This window comes from Dreissena polymorpha, chromosome 5 (genome assembly GCF_020536995.1).
Source record: "Dreissena polymorpha isolate Duluth1 chromosome 5, UMN_Dpol_1.0, whole genome shotgun sequence".
Classification (NCBI taxonomy): Eukaryota; Metazoa; Mollusca; class Bivalvia; order Myida; family Dreissenidae; genus Dreissena; species Dreissena polymorpha.
In genome coordinates, this window is record NC_068359.1 from 113,960,644 (window position 1) to 113,979,279 (window position 18,636).

At 36.2% G+C, this 18,636-nt stretch overlaps 1 protein-coding gene across 2 annotated transcripts in view; it reads left to right on the plus strand.

The window, feature by feature from the left end:
• The window catches only part of LOC127832372 (RNA-binding protein 5-like), a 37,497-nt gene that overhangs the window by 12,658 nt on the left and 6,203 nt on the right, over window positions 1–18,636 (plus strand). For both annotated transcript variants that reach the window (XM_052357809.1, XM_052357808.1), the window contains exons 3-19: window positions 1,772–1,889; window positions 3,209–3,325; window positions 4,071–4,137; window positions 5,226–5,299; window positions 5,908–6,015; window positions 6,307–6,367; window positions 7,081–7,137; window positions 7,417–7,511; window positions 7,855–8,024; window positions 8,633–8,660; window positions 11,053–11,197; window positions 11,454–11,530; window positions 12,315–12,447; window positions 12,768–12,859; window positions 14,367–14,540; window positions 17,799–17,939; window positions 18,406–18,456. In XM_052357809.1, coding sequence (XP_052213769.1) covers window positions 1,772–1,889; window positions 3,209–3,325; window positions 4,071–4,137; window positions 5,226–5,299; window positions 5,908–6,015; window positions 6,307–6,367; window positions 7,081–7,137; window positions 7,417–7,511; window positions 7,855–8,024; window positions 8,633–8,660; window positions 11,053–11,197; window positions 11,454–11,530; window positions 12,315–12,447; window positions 12,768–12,859; window positions 14,367–14,540; window positions 17,799–17,939; window positions 18,406–18,456 — 1,708 coding nt within the window. The remainder of the gene's footprint in view (window positions 1–1,771; window positions 1,890–3,208; window positions 3,326–4,070; window positions 4,138–5,225; window positions 5,300–5,907; window positions 6,016–6,306; window positions 6,368–7,080; window positions 7,138–7,416; window positions 7,512–7,854; window positions 8,025–8,632; window positions 8,661–11,052; window positions 11,198–11,453; window positions 11,531–12,314; window positions 12,448–12,767; window positions 12,860–14,366; window positions 14,541–17,798; window positions 17,940–18,405; window positions 18,457–18,636) is intronic.

The following is an 18,636-nucleotide window of genomic DNA, read 5'->3' on the forward strand; positions in this document are numbered from 1 at the left end:
AGAAGTACTTGTCCGTACTTTTAAGATAGATATAGGAAAAGGTCATTACTTATTAAGCAAATAATACAAGCATACACTTTTGTTAACTTCTATTTTAAATTTTAAACAGTTAACTAGAAAATTCACATGAACAAAAAATACAAGCAAGATGTGCATAAAATAAGATCACGTTTAAGTCACACATGATACCATCTTGGATATTTAATAATCTCAACATGACTAGACAATTCACTTGAAATAAAATAATCTCCGTTAATTATAAGTATATAATTAATAAATATTATCCACTAATAAAGGAAACTCCTTCCAAAGTTAACATTTACACACATCGGCAACATTTTCAAGCCAAGGAATATCAATTAGCCAAACCTCAACAAATTCTTGTTTCCGCTTGGCGTCGTATGTTTATCATATTCATACTTGGCTTTTCTCTTCTTTTCCGACGCCGAACTGATTTTATCATTGGTCTGATTAGCGTCATGGCTTGGCGTTGAAGTGGTTTTATTATATAAAAATCGAATGCAGGTCGTTAGAACATGTATGCGGCCATTTGCAATGTACGAAAAGTGTTATCTAATGCGTGATTGGCTGTTGCTATACACATGTGTGCTAGTTTCTCTATTAAACTTGTTTTCTTATGCGTGATTGGCTGTTGCTATATATACTCCAAGACTGGTTTACTACATTAAATAATTATTATTGGAAAATAACCTACCTCCAGTTGAAAAAGTGTGCCAGTCCGCAGATTAATCATAAGCTATTTATATAAACTTTCGTTTTTGATTTTCGGAAAATAGAGTAGTTTCGTTCTCGAATAAAAATTACCACGGAAATTTTACTTGTCCCCGGACAAGTCAGCTTTCAAAAACTGCTTGTCCGGAAGGGGAAATTGACGACTCGGACAACTCGGACAGCATATTTCAGAACCCCTGTAAAGGTGACAAATCCAATTATTATGCATATCAACTGCTCTGATTTTTACCGGATTTCAGTTACTCTTGCATTAAAACTGCTAATAAAACAGCTCAGGTACAACGTTTTCAATATTTATGGAAGATAAACCCGTTTCATAATTGGAAGAAATGTTTACATTTTTGCAACTAACGTGATGTGTAGCCTCAGAGCGGTGGCATATGCTAAAAATAGCCGAAAGAAAATTCAATTTTAATTCTATTTTAAACAACTTTTAACCATCAGAAAGTAACTTATTAGATCACTACAAACGTTTTAACCATTTAGAAGAGACCTTCTTTGTGGGTGATATCGGAAAACGTTAAAAATCATAGTTATATTTTTGGTGACCTGAATCACTTCCACTTTCTCTTTTCCGAGTAAACAGCGATGTAAATAAACTGATTGTTTGTAAACACAATTTACTTGGAGGACGCTTTATTTTGAGCTCAAAACTAGTTGTATTGCTCATTTTTTATGGTAATGTCCAATAGCATATATATATATATTGTTTTTTGATAACCTTTATAATGAAAATATGAAAAAAATATTTAAAAATCGGTAAATAATTACAGATCTTCACCTTTATAGAGCCTTTAAGAGGGTTTTTCTCCATGAAAATAACATGTATTTTGGATATGTTTTGTTCCCCAATATCATCTTGGTATGATTATTTGCTCGAACTATTATCTCACAAATTATCTTTAAAAACAATCCTGTTTTGTTGTGTTATTTGTTTGCTTATTTCTTGATTTTTATTGCATGTAGATTTTTCCATCATAGTGAATGAGTTTGTATCAATTATCAACATTTTTTTCAGACTTCAGAGGAGGAATCGCTCCAGCCGTCGGAGAGATTTGAGACACGGTAGTGGTGGTTATGAAAGAGAGAGGTCTCGTGACAGAGTGAGCAGAGACAGAGATCATGAAAGACACGATGTAAGATTCACATGTCAGACACTGTCGGCGGTGTGACATTCAAACATATTTGAGCAGCAGTCATTGAAAACTGGGCTTTATGCTTCTTTGCAAAGTATCGTTCCAGATTAGCCTGTACCTACCGTCTAATTTGGGCTATCATTTAATGCACGTGTAATAAGCCGGGTTTCCACAAAGCATGGCTAATTTATATATTTTCAAACCACTGGCATATGGCATTATAAACAACAATTGACTAATGCCTCTTTGTATTTCAGACATCTGTGGCTACTTTTGACTACTTGAAGGATGTTGTAATTGTGTTCAACTTGTGTGTTTCAGATAGAAAGAACTATTTTCAACCTTTCTGTAGTTTAGCGTTCACATATTGAATAGATAGAAAAATATTCATTGCAGGGAATAATCTACATGTGCGTCCCACGTCTATGACGCACAAATATCGAAATAGACGCATAGTTTTTGAAATATGTGCGTCTACTCAGACGCATTGCTCAAACGAATCCGTTAAAGCATATGCGAATCACGATAGGTACGAACCATCTTGGGTATGAGTCTAAAGTGTAGCGATGAACGCTGAGTTTAACCAAATGAGGCTTGAAGACTGCAACAAGTCTTTTGATTGGCTCTAGTCAAGCCGCTGCTGTATAATACAAACCAATTAGAATCGACCATTTAAATAGAGTGTGTTATGATATTTTCTAGAGTCCCTGGATGAAAACCTGCTTTAACTTTTTGTAACTTAGTCATAAATAATACAGAAAAAATGCCTCCGAAATAAGTTGTTGAAGCTAAATCCAAAACAAACAACTCTAAACTTTAATAATGGTAGGCCAACGGCTCGCAATTCGGACGTTAACAATAATATTATCATCGATTTGAATCAAGTTGAAATGTTGTAACAGGTTACATTCATGTAACAGATAATTTTATAGCCTATGTGAAGGCAAACAAGATAGTGATGACCCTGAATTTGCTTTTTTGGTTTCAACATGTTTTTGAGATTAATAAAAGTTTATTGCAAAATATAGTATTTGAGCTAGTGTGATTTAGACTCATTTTCTTCACTACTTGGTATCTATCAAAATTTGGGACCCATTCTTTTTCAAGGTGGACTCATTTATTTTGGCCTGGGACTTATTGGTCTAAAGTCTGCGAGTTCAGGGACCCATAAATAGTAAATTCTAGATTATTCCCTGTCATTGTCCTTCTGCGTTTGAAATAGAAAATAAAATTATTGTCAAGTTGCTGTGTGTCGAGGACAGATAAAGAAATAACCAAGTAGATTTAAAGTTGATAACTATTGTACTGGTGCGTTGCAGAGAGACAGAGAGTACCGTGAAATGAGGGATGATCGTGCAGGGGAGAAGTGGCTCACTGACAGTCCGACCAACACCATCATGCTGAGAGGCCTCCCTGAACTTATTGATGTGCAGGATGTAAGAATCTACATTCAGTCTTGTGTAGCCAGTTCACACATTAAAATATTTGCTCCTCTCTGATAAAAAACAGGTTTTATGCATAGGCTTAATGCATCTTGAAAGACATGTTCCTCCTAGACTTGATTTTTGTTTAGAAGAATATTCTATAAAAACTTGTATCTTAATCGCTAGCATAAATTCGTAATTTGGTGATAGAATACTATCTCTAGATAGAATGCTTGCTCTGGTAAATTTTGAACTGGGCCTGCTCAGATTATTGTATTCATTTACTTGGTTTGGAGCAGTAATATAAGTAATTAATGCAGTTTGAACTGCTGTTTGCAATTTATCTTATTTAATCATAGAAATCATGGGAAGATTCTTCAAGCCCAACTAAATATCATTCTTTTGTATATTTGACTTGTCCAAATTTTGTTAAGCCTATTAAATAAAGTGGCGGCTTCTTAACATCTGATTTCTACTGCAATTATTACTGAGCTCTTTCTGGGAAGCATAACTTCTTTATTTTTCTGTAATTGGAATCATTTTCTTACATAATTAAGTGTTTGAAAAAATTTATGATTGTTACACAAGGTTTGTTTTAATTTAAGCTTTAGTAATTAATAATAGCTTTCATGGTAAAATTCAGTTTTAATCATTTTCTTTTCAAAAATATTTCTCAGTAACATTCTTGAAATTCAAGTGATTCATGACATGTTTTAACCATTACTCTGTTTCATCCAAAAGTGTCTTGTTATTTCAGATCAAGGCAGAACTGCAGATGTTTGGTGCACCCATCAGAGATGTAAGACTGATGAGGAAAAGTTCAGGTGTGTATTCTGTTCTGACCACCGAAGAAATCGTGTGTGTGTGTGATCATTGCCCTGACACATCATTTTGGTTTGACAGAAGTTTTCAGACATGCATGGGTTAGGATATAAACGTACCTCACTGAAATATCCATTTGCAATTTATTGACATTTGGGTTTATATTTGGCATTATATTCAAAGAGACATTTTCATGTGTTCGTGGTTTTAATGTTTTGCGTTACATAATGTACACGATACCAGAAAGCAAATATTTTCATTGTTAAGAAATCAGTGGTGAATAAGCGTTCTTCCTGCGACTAAAATAATTTATTTTCTACAATGTTTTATTCTGTTGAAATGATCAATGTTAACATACATAAGCTACGTGTACAAATAGGTATAAACACCATTTTTGTCCCCTACCGGTTTCACCTGAGGGGACTTATAGTTTGCGCTGTGTGCCTCTGTGAGTCTGTCAGTCACACTTTTCTGGATCCTGGGTTAACTTTAAAAGTTCTTCATATTTTTTTCATGAAACTTGAAACATGAATAGATGGCAATATGGACATTATGCACATCATTTCATTTTGTTCCTACGTCAACAATTCTGGTTGCTATGGCAACAAATATTTTTAAAAATCTGATAATGGTGGAGCGTGGCAAAAGTCTTGTTAAATTGTGTAAGTATTGGAACATGTTTGTGTTATTTTAATACGTTCCCAAGTAAGGCTTAGTAAGCATAAGTCAAACAGGTACTATGTGTTTAAAAGATTGGTTCATAATTCGACCAGAATTTAAATCCTTACCTTATAAATTTGTCTTTCAAGCAGGTATTTTTATTTATCATAAAAATAATTGTTGATTTGCTTGAATGAACATGCCATGACATGCACACAATTCCACATGGTTCTAGGTAAGTAAGAGTATAGCAAAACAGTCAGTGAGGTACATAGGTTTAGTACGCAATGACAGAAGAGGTCAATACACAGAAGATGTGCTTTGAAATTTGTTTTGTTAAATTGCGAGCTTGCGCGACTGTGTTTCTGTCATTGCTGTTTGTCACTCGTGAACCATGTTGTTTAATATGACCCATTGATATTATGTACAGGTGCATCCAGAGGCTTTGCATTCGTCGAGTTTCATAATAGAGACGATGCCCTACGCTGGATGGATAGCAATCAGGTTTTCACATCAAACCATACTCACACATAATGTTAATGTCCTGAGAACTACGGTACAGTAAACATATGAAAGTGTGTGACATTGTTGTCAAAGCCAAAGACAGTTCGGGTCAGGTTTGGGAGAAAAAATTGGATGGTATTTTAAGTGAAAGTCAACATGTTGACTCTTATGTTGCATTTATTTATCGCCTAAGAGTTACATGTTTTTACTATTCATTTGTGCACCAGACACATACCCACGGGAAAGGATAGAAAGATAAATGAACCTAAACTTACTTTTGGTTAAAGGTGTTTTTTTGTTAGAAATTAGAAAATTCAGTTCAGTCATTGCTGTAGTGAATTTTCTTGTAATTCTGTGGCATCTGAAAAAGGTTGTAATTTCAATGCTTGATTTTGTTTTCTCTTGGATTTTGTCAGGTCCTGTGTGTATTGGGCACATGTGGGAGGGAAATGACACACTGACTATTATTGAATGCTTGTATCATTATATTATATACTGCATTTTGAACAATCAATCAACCTGGTAGCCTCTTGGTGGTATTTCTTCACAGTTTTCATTGGCAATGATTACTTGGACACTCTTGAGTGACACGCTGTTGTTGATTGCAGGGTAAACTGGTGCTGCAGAACCAGTACACCTGTATGATGAACTACAGCACGCCAAAGGACACCAAAGATAAACAGCAGAACTTCAGAATGGACTGGACTTGTGTTAAGGTTTGTGCCCTGTTGTCATGTTAGATGTTAGTTTGTCTTCTGAAAATTGGTCCCTTGATATTGACCATCAAATTTAAGAGGGTGCTGATTAAAAAAAAAGTTATATGCAATAAGTTCAAAGTTAAAATAAAAAGTGATGTACACATTGTCTTTTAAATAATTCACAAGTAATAACAGCTTCTTAAAGTGCTAAGTGCAAAAATTTGGTTCATTTCGGAATGAAGGCATTATGTAGGTTGATGGTCTCAATACAAAATCAAGATTTATTGTGTAAATGTTTGTACCTTACAGTGCGGTGTTCATAATTTCAAGAGGCGAGATTACTGTTTCAAGTGTCATATGTCCAGATATGGTAAGATAAATGATATCAACTGGGATGACAAAGTGTTTTTTGTTATACGTGAAATGAGCTGTTTTTTCTAATTGTCAAAAATCCGAAGTCGGTCTTTAATTGTCAAGAAATATGAGCCCTAATGCAGATCCCATAGGATGTCAGTAATTACACTCTACATTTTCATACATATTTCAATTGATATTCATGTTACAAAATAAATTACTCATGGATGTATCCATTTTATTAACAAAAACACATTAGATTGGATGTCCCAAAGTGAAAGAACTGGTTTGATTCCTTTTATTACACAAACTTTTTGCCGGTCTAAAATTTTGAAATTTTAAATGTACCAGTATTAGACCAACATATTTCTTAAAATTATACTTCTCTACTGCATCAAAAAATGGTAACATCTTCATATATAACAGATTTCCTGAGCATCATCTTTTAGGAACAACCTGATCACAAGTCCCATAGTCATAGAAAGCTAGGGAAGGGTTTTGCTTATGGTTGATGGGAGGTTTTTCGTCTTGACTTACAACTTGTTTATACTAAGAAGAGATGTGCGCTTGACCTCTTTTTCTGGTCATTTTTTCTTTAAATATTTTTTTGGGGGAGAGGGGGGCGGTTATGATCAAGATGAGAGTTTGGAAGAGATGATTTATGACCTGACAAGGTTTGGCATTCACTATATGAAAGACCAAATTGTACTTGGACTTTCTCTTTTGCAGAATCAGATAAACAGCAGTTGGATGGGTATGATCATGTTGGAACAAACCCTTGTAACAGTAAGTGGCTGTATTACTTGTGATACACCCTGCTAAGAGTTATAGAAATCTGCACATTCAAACATTAAATAGACAGCTGCTTAGAAAAATGATAATCATGGCCAAATATGTCTTGAACTATTCCTTTCATACAAGTTTATAAATGATGTTAGTTATGATAGCCATATTGTGTTGTGACTTTAGAGAGCTGGTTACCATTGATTTAACTGCTATATACCATTTTCATTTATGTCATGTTATCATGATAACGCGTGGTAACCCTTTGTGCGCCTCTTACAGCCCTGCTGTTTCGAGGCCTGGATGCCCTGACCAGTGAGGAGAGCCTGCTTACAGCACTCAACCCACACATCCAGATCACATGCAAAAATATACAGGTATAGCTGGGCCAATCACACAACAGGCAGGGGTTGGGATGTATTGAACTGTGTTAAATTGTAGTGTAGAACAAAGCTGCTGATGTTGTTTTGCAGTTTACCTATTTCATGATCTTTTATGATTTCTGCAATGTCATCATGTAATCATTTTATCCCCCCCACCCACCCAAAAAAAAGAAATAAAGCAAAAAGCTTTAAAAGTTTATGTTACAACTTGGTTAAATGATGCATATATTAAGATAAACTGTTGTAAATTATGGCTTATAACAGAAACTCTTGGTTGATTAAGAATGACATCTTCTTTTCTTCTTCCACCACTTAATGCATACTGGTCTGTTGGCAGGTTGTGAGGGACCCTAGCACACAGATCTCAAAGGGCTTTGCCTTTATAGAACTTCTGTCAGTGGCAGAGTCTGTGATGGTTCTGGAGACATTGAAGAACATGATTCCACAGCTGGAAGTGGACGGCAAACAAGTGCTTGTGACTTTTGCTAAGAACACCTTCACAACATCGTAAGTTGTGATGAAGGAAATAATGAGCCTTGTTCTGTAAAAACGGAGTTTCATTAATGTGCGTAAAGTATCTTTCCAGATAAACCTGTTCTTTACGCTAATCAGGGACAACACTTTCCGTCTTTATGGAATTCTTTGTTTAATTTAAGTCTCTTAAGTTTTCTATAGAAACATCCTGTTAAAATGGAAAGTGTCATCCCTGATAATGCACAGGCTAAAAAGTGACAACACTTCCCACACATGCATAAAACTCAGTATTCCCACAACGAGATGCTAATAGTAGTAATTTTAGGAGCACTCAGCTCAACTTTCTAATAGAAATAAAACTAAAGATGTTCTTGTAAGCACACTGAGTGAATTGCTAAATTTTGTTTGTCATGTTTAATAGTATCCATTGTCAAAACACCCTTTTTTGTCAACATGTGTGTTTTTTCATTGGTGATTTTTACATTGCTTTGAGTGCATTAAATTGTTTAGTGTTAACAAGACTCACAAGTAAATATAACCATTTTCAAATAAGATTGTTGTCAAACATGAAGTTGAACTGATCTAAAAAAAATAATCTTGTGAACATAATATGCATTTGCCATACCATTTACACTTTTCAGGATTGCCACAATAGCAGCTTTACAACAGGTATGGATGATTTATCCTTTTTCCTTCATGGTAGTTTGATTGTATTAGTAATTGAAAATGCCAGGTTGTAAAAAAGGTAGCAATAAGATCAAATAAAATATATACTGTTTGCCGTTTGTGTATAGTTTTGTGTATGATCATTAATATAAATATAATGTTAATGACTGATTTTAATAAGATTTGTTACAGAGGAAGTCCTAGAATTGAACTGGTCTATGGACAAATGGGCTTAATGCAACTGCAGAAAGTAGCGTCACAGATTAACTTAATTTTGGATGACACTTTACGCACACTTATTAAGCCAGGTTTCACCACAATGCTGCTTATTTGTTTGATTTGGTCGATTTCATTTGAAAAGTACAACTACACTGTATAATTTGTTTTTGGAAATAACTTTCTTTTCATTAACTGTTGTGATCAATTCCACAAAATTATCCTAAACAAGGAAGTATATCAGTTATTAAAAAACTACTTTATGAAATTAGTAGGGATGGCATCGAATACCAATATCGGTATTGGAATGTTCGCAAATTCATTCAATCGAATATTCGCATAAAACGGCTGGATTGATTTAACCTTGTTATGTAATAATTTCCATTGGTTTGTAAGTTATATCCGTTTGCTAAATACGCGGCTGTTTATTAACGTTGCTATCGAATAATTGTATCGCTGTCGACTAAGGGTATCACGTTTACAGATTTTTCTAAACGTTTAAACGAAATGAAATAAACGAAACGATACCGTTCAAACGGTATCCATACGTCCGTTTTAAAAGCATCAGTGCCATCACATTTCCAAACTGAAAGTAGTGATTATTTCCGGAAGTTATATTTAGTTCATATCCCAGTTGCACAATGACGTCATATTAAAACCAACTGTTCTCGTCGTTTTCTAACCATTGGGTTACGCGTTTTCTACTTACATGCCGTTATATTTTGTAACAAAGATGAATTAATATTTAACCCACATTTCTTCAATAAGAGTGCACCGGTGTTAATTGTTTTTAAAGTTTTACTTAACAAGATGTACATTAAAACGAGTATCTGTTCATTAAATTAAAAATGAATGCCGATGAATAAACTGCGGGAAATTTTCCTCATGCACTTCATGCCGACGCGCGTTGAATGTTCAAGACGATTAGGGGCATGATCATGCAAGAAATAGCGGGAAACTTTTCCCGAGCACTTCGTGCCGATGCGGGTTAAATATTCAAGACGTCTAGGTCGTACAGGTATATTGTTATGTCTACGGTACTGTGAATAAGGGCCATCTGGCGCACGTGATACAAAAACGAGTCTTTTTCAGCAGCTTTTAATGAGTTTTGCAACATCGTAATGTAATGAATTAAATGAATTCTGTTAACATTGGCTGTCGTTTAAACGTTTATTGTTTTTGTAAACGTGTTTGAGCAAAACACGAAACGCCATCGTTTAAACGTGATACCCTTACTGTCGACTAATACTATGACCGATACTGTGATCGGGCACAAATAGAATGAAAAACATCGTGTCATAGAATTTTATTTTTTAATGATTCCACAGATTTGTAGCAGACCGCGCATATGTAAAACTAAGTTTACACACATTACACGTTGCGGTCTTCTTATCCACAGACCGTGTAAAGTATTCCATACTGCAGAAGGGGCTGGTGGCATTTTCAGATTTGAATTATGATTCCTTGATGATTGTTTAATTTATATCATCTGTTACTTTTGAGTAATTCACACATTTTAATGGCTGTACATACTGTGATCACAAAACTTAATTATTATTCGCCAGTCAATTGAAACCGTGAATTGGCACCCCATTGGCAAACAACAGTCGGGGCCTTTCTCAGAGCGTGTAAATTGCATTGCGCAATCAACACTGATACGAGCCGCGTTATCAGTTTGACACGAAGAATGTCACTTCAAACATGTTACTCCCAAGTGATTTCGGTTGCTTTTTAGTAAGCGGTTCGCAGTTCATTAAATATTGGTGAAATTACGTTTGGAAAAAAAATGCGAATATGCGAATATCATTTTTATTATTCGAATGCTGACCATTCAATCGAATATTCGATTATTCGAATAATTTTGCCATCCCTAGAAATTAGTGTAAGACTCAAATAGCCTTGTTATGGGAAAACTGGGCTAAATTGTTGCCCCATATCAGCATAAGCTTGTGCTGCTGGCAGAGATAAATCAGGGAACACATGGTCAGCCTAAATGGAATTTTCGCTTAGAAGAGACTTCCTTTGAATGAAAAATGACTTAAATCAGAAAGTGTTGTCCCTAATTAACTTGTGGACTGCACATACTTAATTTGGAGGACAGTTAAAGCACATGCATAAAGCCCAGTGTTCACAGACCCACAGCTCTAATAACTGAATGTGTGCTACGTTTTCCTGCTAGAGCTGGGAGCAGGAGGCTGGGGAGTACTACCAGGGATATGACTACTCGGGCTACGATCAGTCGGGCTATGACTACTCCACTTACTATGCAGGGGAGGATGCCACAGCAGCTAGCGTCCCGCCTGCAGTCTCTGGGGCTAAACCTGGTAAAGAGCATTAGGATTTCGGAAGGGTGTATTTAATTTAAAAAAAACATGTTGCTAAGTTTTGTAGTTAAACAATTATATTGAGTTAATGTTTTTAGTTTTGTAGTTGTGAAAAGTCAATTAAGTCCATAATGATAATAAGTCAATACTTATAAATACCTTTTATACTACTGCGATGAATTAATACTGCCTGGTTGTGTGCATGTTAAGTCTTTGCTCCTGGAATCAGTGTGATCTATTGATGTGTTACCTTCAGACACTACCAATACAGCAGCAGCAGTTGCACAGGCAGCCATACAGCAGGCACAGGCTGCAAAACACTATCAGAAACAGGTATGCAGCTCACACGTCACAGACATACTGTATGCTGGATAAACATTGTTAGGTCTGCAATTCAATGCACAATGTCAGCTTCTTTAAGACTCTCAAGTCTTCTTGACTCATGCCTAGGACAGTTTAAGTACATGGGGCAAAGTTTTTAGTATTTATAAAGTTTCTATCCATCATTAATTATAATGAAACAGCAAGTTCAGTATTTTTATTATCCCCCGCCATAGGTGGAGGGATATTGTTTTGGCGTTGTCCGTCCGTCCTTCCATCCATCCGTCTTTCTGTCCGTTCGTCCGGCACTTTTGTGTCCGGAGCCATATCTTGGAAGAACTTTGGCGGATTTCATTGAAACTTGGTATGAGTATATATATATATGGATAAGAGGATGATGCAGGCCAAATGGCATTATACACCATCTGTTAATAACAGAGTTATGGCCCTTTGTATCTTAAAAAAATGCTTTTTTAGCCGAGTGTCAAAATATAACACTTTTGTGTCCAGAAGCATATTGGCGGGGGATATCAAGTCAACGATTTTGCTTGTTATTACTTGGATTTTATGATTTACAAAATACTAGAATACTTTGTACTATGGATGGATGTGCGTTTCCATTCCTTCTGTTTGCCCTTGTAACACTGTTCTGTAAGTACATCAACAGATTTCACTTAGTCAAATAAATGCAAAAGTGAACATGGATAGAATACTATTACTTTAAATTAAGCATCAACAAGCTGATCATCTGAGAAATGTTTTCATGTCGGAGAGTGTGTGTTCTGGTTCACGGCAGGTACAACAGCAACAGAAGATAGCTGAGATGTCCTCAGAGGAGAGGCTGGCCCATCAAGCTCAGGCCTGGAAGCAGAAGACTGGGGACCAGTACCCGCTTCCAGGGTCAGAGGGCAGTGAAGGCGTGAAATATCGTGAGTATAGCTCTCCTAGTGTTCCGTGGGTTTAGATGAAAGTTGTTTTCAAAGTGTTTTGTTGTTAAAAGTAAAAGAATAAGGGCTGCTGTTGTCGGGAACTGCTTTTATTGTGTAGTTATTAATTATTGTACCATGACCTGTTGAATTTTTTCTTTGGGCAAATTTAGAGAATGAACATGATATATTTTGCCATATGGCAGTAGAAACAACAAGTTTTTGTGTGAGATCGAGTCAAATATTGGCAGAGTATTTCAGTGTAATCTCTCCTGTAAATGAGTTTCCTTTTGCACTTCTTTAGTTTCTGCCTCTGTTTTCAGCCACCCCTGATGTATCCCTGTACCAGTTTGACGAGTCGTCTGGTTACTACTATGACCCTGTCACAGGGCTCTACTATGATGCAAACTCACAGGTAGGCTCGTGTTGAAGTTATGTTTGAACATATTGTGGTCAGAAAGTTATTGTTTTTTTTTAATGTTTTATTAGCCTGAATGGGGAAGATTAGGGAAGAATAATGTAATTGGTTTGTGCATAAATGGAATATGACGGTACTTTTGAGTTACTTTGAAGTTAAGTTGAATGGGAAATCTCTGTCATGCTGAACACAATTGTTAGGATTACAATTCTCATTGCCTTTTGTCAGGGTCTAAGTTTGTGATGTGCCCTTTGTTTTTAAATAAAAATATCAAGTTGAAAACAGCGAGTAAATGTTAAAGTTGCTTTGGTATGTTTTTTTATTTTGTGTGAAATGTGTGTAGCCCCCTGTGTACATGGTGAAACCCCGACTGACTGCAAGCACTGCATTGGATGAATGATTGATGAAGTAGTTTTGTTTTTAAAATCACCATTTTGGGAATGGCGCTGGGGCCCCATGGGTATTGGGAAATATTGTATTGTTTTTACTTTTATTTGGAAATTGGTCTTTTTATGTCCCCCACCCACTATAGTGGGAGACATATTGTTTTTGCCCTGTCTGTTGATCTGTACGTTTGTCTGTTGGTCTGTTTGCTCCAACTTAAACATTTGCAATAACTTTTTCAATATTCAAGATAGCAACTAGATATTTGGCATGAATGTGTATCTCATGCAGCTGCACATTTTGAGTGGTGAAAGGTCAAGGTCATCCTTAAAGGTAAGAGGTCAAATATATGTAGTCAAAATCGCTCATTTATGAATACTTTTGCAATATTGAATATAGCAACTTGATATTTGGCATGCATGTGTATCTCATGGAGCCGCACATTTTGAGTGGTGAAAGGTCAATGTCATCCTTCAAGGTCAGAGGTCAAATATATGTGGCCAAATCGCTCATTTTTATGCTCCCCCAATATAGTTGCCGCTTTGTCTGTCCGTGTGTCCATCTGTCTGTCCGGTGTTTTTTTTCTCATGGAGCTGCACATTTTGAGTGGTAAAAGGTCAAGGTCATCCTTCAAGGTAAAAGGTAAAAAAAAAAGAAAAAAGACATGCATGTTTATCTCATGGAGCTGCACATTTTGAGTGGTGAAAGGTTAAGGTCAATGTTATCCATCAAGGTCAAAGGTAAAAAACAAAAAAACAAACTGCATGTGTATCTCATGGAGCTGCACATTTTGAGTGGTGAAAAGTCAAGGTCATCCTTCAAGGTCAAAGGTCAAATATATTGGGGACATAGTGTTTCACAAACACATCTTGTTTTAAATAAAAAATACTTCAGAATTAGTGTTTAATATTATATTTACTAAGGTTCAACCCATAGAGCTTCATAGGGTAATTTATTACATTTTGCATTTTAAAATTATTTATTATGTATCTATTGGTTTTCGGACACCTTCTTTTGGGAATGTAAGGGAATATTATACTTTTTGGCATTGGGAATGGGGCTTAAAAACGCACTAAAATTTAACCCAAAAACCAATGGGCTGCCCCTGTTGTTGTTTCAGTATTACTACAACAGTATTAGCCAGCAGTTCATGTACTGGGATGCTGAGCAAGCCACCTACCTGCCAGCCCCCACAGACGGACAGGACACAGGCGATGGCAAGCCTGGCGAGGGTGGCAAGAAGGAGGGAAAAAAAGAGAAGGAGAAGGTCAAGGTCGCCAAGAAAATAGCAAAGGTCAGCCACTGGGCTAGTCGGCAAATAAGCTTTTTTGCTGTTTTGTTATAAATGCCTGGAACAAGATAATGAAAAAAGTTGTTATGTATTATGCCAAGAATTAAAGCCTGGTCAAATATTTTCCATGTAGAGCTTGTGTTAGTTTTGCTCACTATGATGGAAATATTTGTTTTATTATTAAGGCTCCTTTTGAAGAAGGCAGTGAAAATTAAATTTGGATTATTAGCTTGTTGACAGAAGGTCGGTCTTTAGACTGCATTAGTTGCTTTTCTTAAGGTACATTAGTTTTCGCAAGGTCTTAACCACAATTGATGTTTTACAAAATGCTTTTTATCAAGTGCTTTGTACAGAAACATTTGAAAATGTCCCATAGCTGTTATCAGCATAGGAAGGAAGATCTGTACATACAGTCCAACCCCTACTTTCGGTCGCCCCTCATAGCTGGTTGCCCCGTGTAGGCGGCCAGTCTGTGCCGCGACAGTCGATAAACATTATATAATGCACCCCTCTTAAGCGGTAACCCCGTTTTTCCGGCCAGCGGCCAGCAATTTTGCATCCCAAATGTTAAATTTCCCCCATATGAGTGGTCACATGCGAGTAAGTCAGTCATGAACATTGGCAAAATAACACAGATGCAACGGCGAAAAAATCGATACATACTTCCAGTCTGCGGTTTAGGCTCTGTAGTACTGATGCATGATGTGTGATAAACATTTTGACAGACAATTTCGAATTGCAATTTATTAGCGGCTATTATCGGGTTAAAAGCAATATGCGACCGTTTGATCTTTTTGTTTCCGCACGTGCGAATATCACCTTTTATTACTAGATAAGAGATTCTTAATTTATAATTTATTATTTGTAGCTGTTGAATCATTCTATTTCAAGCACACATTTATGACAATTATCGGCTAATTAAAAGTTAAAAAGAACAACAGAACCTTTAACCAAAATCAACTGATCTACATGTTCTCTGTGCTACAAAGTTTTTATCCAAAAATCAATACACGCACGCTTTCCATGGGTATGGCATGACATTGTACATTGGTGCATAATTTTCGCGCGCTTTTGTCGGGACAAAGGAAATACATGAGGACATTCTTATGTCCCCCACTATAGTAGTGGGGGACATATTGGTTTTTGCCCTGTCTGTTGGTTGGTTGGTCTGTTGGTTGGTTGGTCTGTTGGTTTGCGCTGACATTAACATTTGCAATAACTTTTGCAATATTGAAGATAGCAACTTGATATTTGGCATGCATATGTATCTCATGAAGCTGCACATTTTGAGTGGTGATAGGTCAAGATCAAGGTCATCCTTCAAGGTCAAAGGTCAAATATATGGGTCAAAATCGCTCATTTAATGTACACTTTTGCAATATTTCAATATTAAAGATAGCAACTTGATATTTGGCATGCATGTGTATCTCATGGAGCTGCACATTTTGAGTGGTGAAAGGTCAAGGTCATCCTTCAAGGTCAGAGGTCAAATATATGTGGCCAAAATCGCTCATTTGATGAGTACTTTTGCAATATTGAAGATAGCAACTTGATATTTGGCATGCATGTGTATCTCATGGAGCTGCACATTTTGAGTGGTGAAAGGTCAAGGTCATCCATTAAGGTCAGAGGTCAAATATATGTGGCCAAAATCGCTCATTTGATGAGTACTTTTGCAATATTGAAGATAGCAACTTTATATTTGCCATGCATGTGTATCTCATGGTGCTGCACATTTTGAGTGGTGAAAGGTCAAGGTCATCCTTCAAGGTAAAATATATTGGTCAAAATTGCTCATGTAATGTCACTTCTGCAATATTGAAGCTAGCAATTTTATATTTGACATGCATGTGTATCCTATGGAGCTGCACATTTTGAGTGGTCAAGGTCAAACGTCATATACGGGGACATAGTGTTTCACAAACACATCTTGTTGATGCTGGAATTTGTAAACGTCTCGTTATCATAAAACAATTGGGAGAGTGTTTTGGATTACAAATTTTTATTCTCATTTGGGAATTAAACAAAACATTTATATTTGTTTTATATTTACAATGATTTCAATATTGATTGTGATAAAACCCTTTACGCGGCGAAAAAATGTTTTTAAAATATGCATGAAAAGCACGATTACCAGGAGGATTACACCCGGTTGTTATTATCAGTCTCTTAAGTAACTGGCCACAATTTTATCGTGGAGGATATCACTGTCGGGACCAATTCGTGCGGTAGGTATTACAAAGCCATAAAACTGCAACAAACCAATTAAATATCGATTGATAGTTACACGGGAGTTATTCACGCATAACTGATTCACAACTGTTCCTATCTTAAGTGCATTGGGGCCATACAACGCGCATTTTGTAAACAATGAATCATGAGAATGATTCTTTTTCATTGACTTGATTCTGATGATGATGATATTGATGATGATTAGAAAGATGAATAGAATATTTTTTTGAATGAAAATGTTGTTTTATAGCTGATTTTAGAAAGGAAGAAATAACAATATTTTAAGTCTATACAATGTTCAGTACATGTACACATATTTACTATTTTGTTTGTACAAAAATTGAACAGTTGGGCATGCACTCATTAACTCCAGACTCCCTATGACCCAACCCCCTCTTAAGAGTCCACCCCGCTTAAGCAGCCAATTTGGCCGTTTCCCTTGACTGGCTGCTTAAGAGGGGTTGGACTGTATACACATATCAGTATTTCAGTTAATATTTGGCTTAAGTACAAAATATGAAAGCATAAATAACTAGATGTAAACATTATTTTGCCCTAAAGAGTTTGTTGTTCCCAAAAGTGGTATGTGAATATGTGCATTGCTCTGGAAAAACTGGGCTTAATGAATCAGGGCAACGTCATCCACATAAACTGGATATTTGTGTCCCCCACCACTATAGTGACATATTGCTTTTGCCCTGTCTGTTGGTTGGTTGGATTGTTTGTTTGTTTGCTCCAACTTTAACCTTTTGCAATAACTTTTGCAATATTGAAGATAGCAACTTGATATTTGGCATCCATGTGTATCTCATGGAGCTGCACATTTTGTGTGGTGAAAGGTCAAAGGTCAAATATATAGCTTCAAAGCGGTGCAGGGGACATTGTGTTTCTGACAAACACATATCTTGTTGTTTTGGGACTGCACAGGCTTATGAGGGACAATACTTAAAGTACATGCATGAAGCCAAATGTTCTTATAATGAGGCTGATATTGTCCCTGGATGAGAGATTCTGACCCCTGTTCTATAGGACATGGAGAAGTGGGCCAAGTCCATGAACGCCCAGAAGGAGGCATTGAAGGACGGCTCCAGGAAGATCAACATGCAGAATCTCATGGGCAGAAAGGAGTCTGCGGCAGCTGACGCAGGCTTTGCCATCCTGGAAAAAGCTGTAAGTGCACTGACGGGCAATGAATGAAACTAATTGGATTGTAACAAATACTATTTACTTGATTTATGTAAAAATGGCTTAAGGAGGACTATGTCTGTAAGTGAAAGTGAGTATACAAACACATGTAAATTGACAGTGGTATTCATGACATAAGTTCAAGTAAGTGAAAGCGAAAGCGAACATACAAACACAAGTAAATTGATACTGGGAATGAAAATAAATAAGCACTGTGTTTTAAAAATAGGAATCCATTAATCACCCTATTTTCTTTTGGTGGTTTATTCTTCCAATCTACTAAATTTGTATTGATGTTAGAGACAAAAATGTCCCTGTAAGAAAAAGAAAAAAGATATTTTATGTTGTCTTGCATTTTACGATGCCTGTACATGTTAAGGTCTAAAATTATTTTGTCTTTCTTGTTTGTAGCAAGTTAAAAAAAAAACTTTAATAATTTTCATGTTTACAGAAACAAAGTTTCCCTGAGGACAAGAAACTCATGCCTCCTCCTCCCCCAATTGTAAGTATTGGACAGTTGCTGGGTGGTTTTTCTGAAACTTTTGTATTGCCTTTCCATGTCAGTATTGTTTAACCAAAATAAAAATGGCAACCAGCATAAAACCAGAACAGTTCAGGTGTTGTGCTTTTGCTGCTGATCAATAGCTTAGGGTTGGAACTTGAGCCTTAAAATTTGAATCTT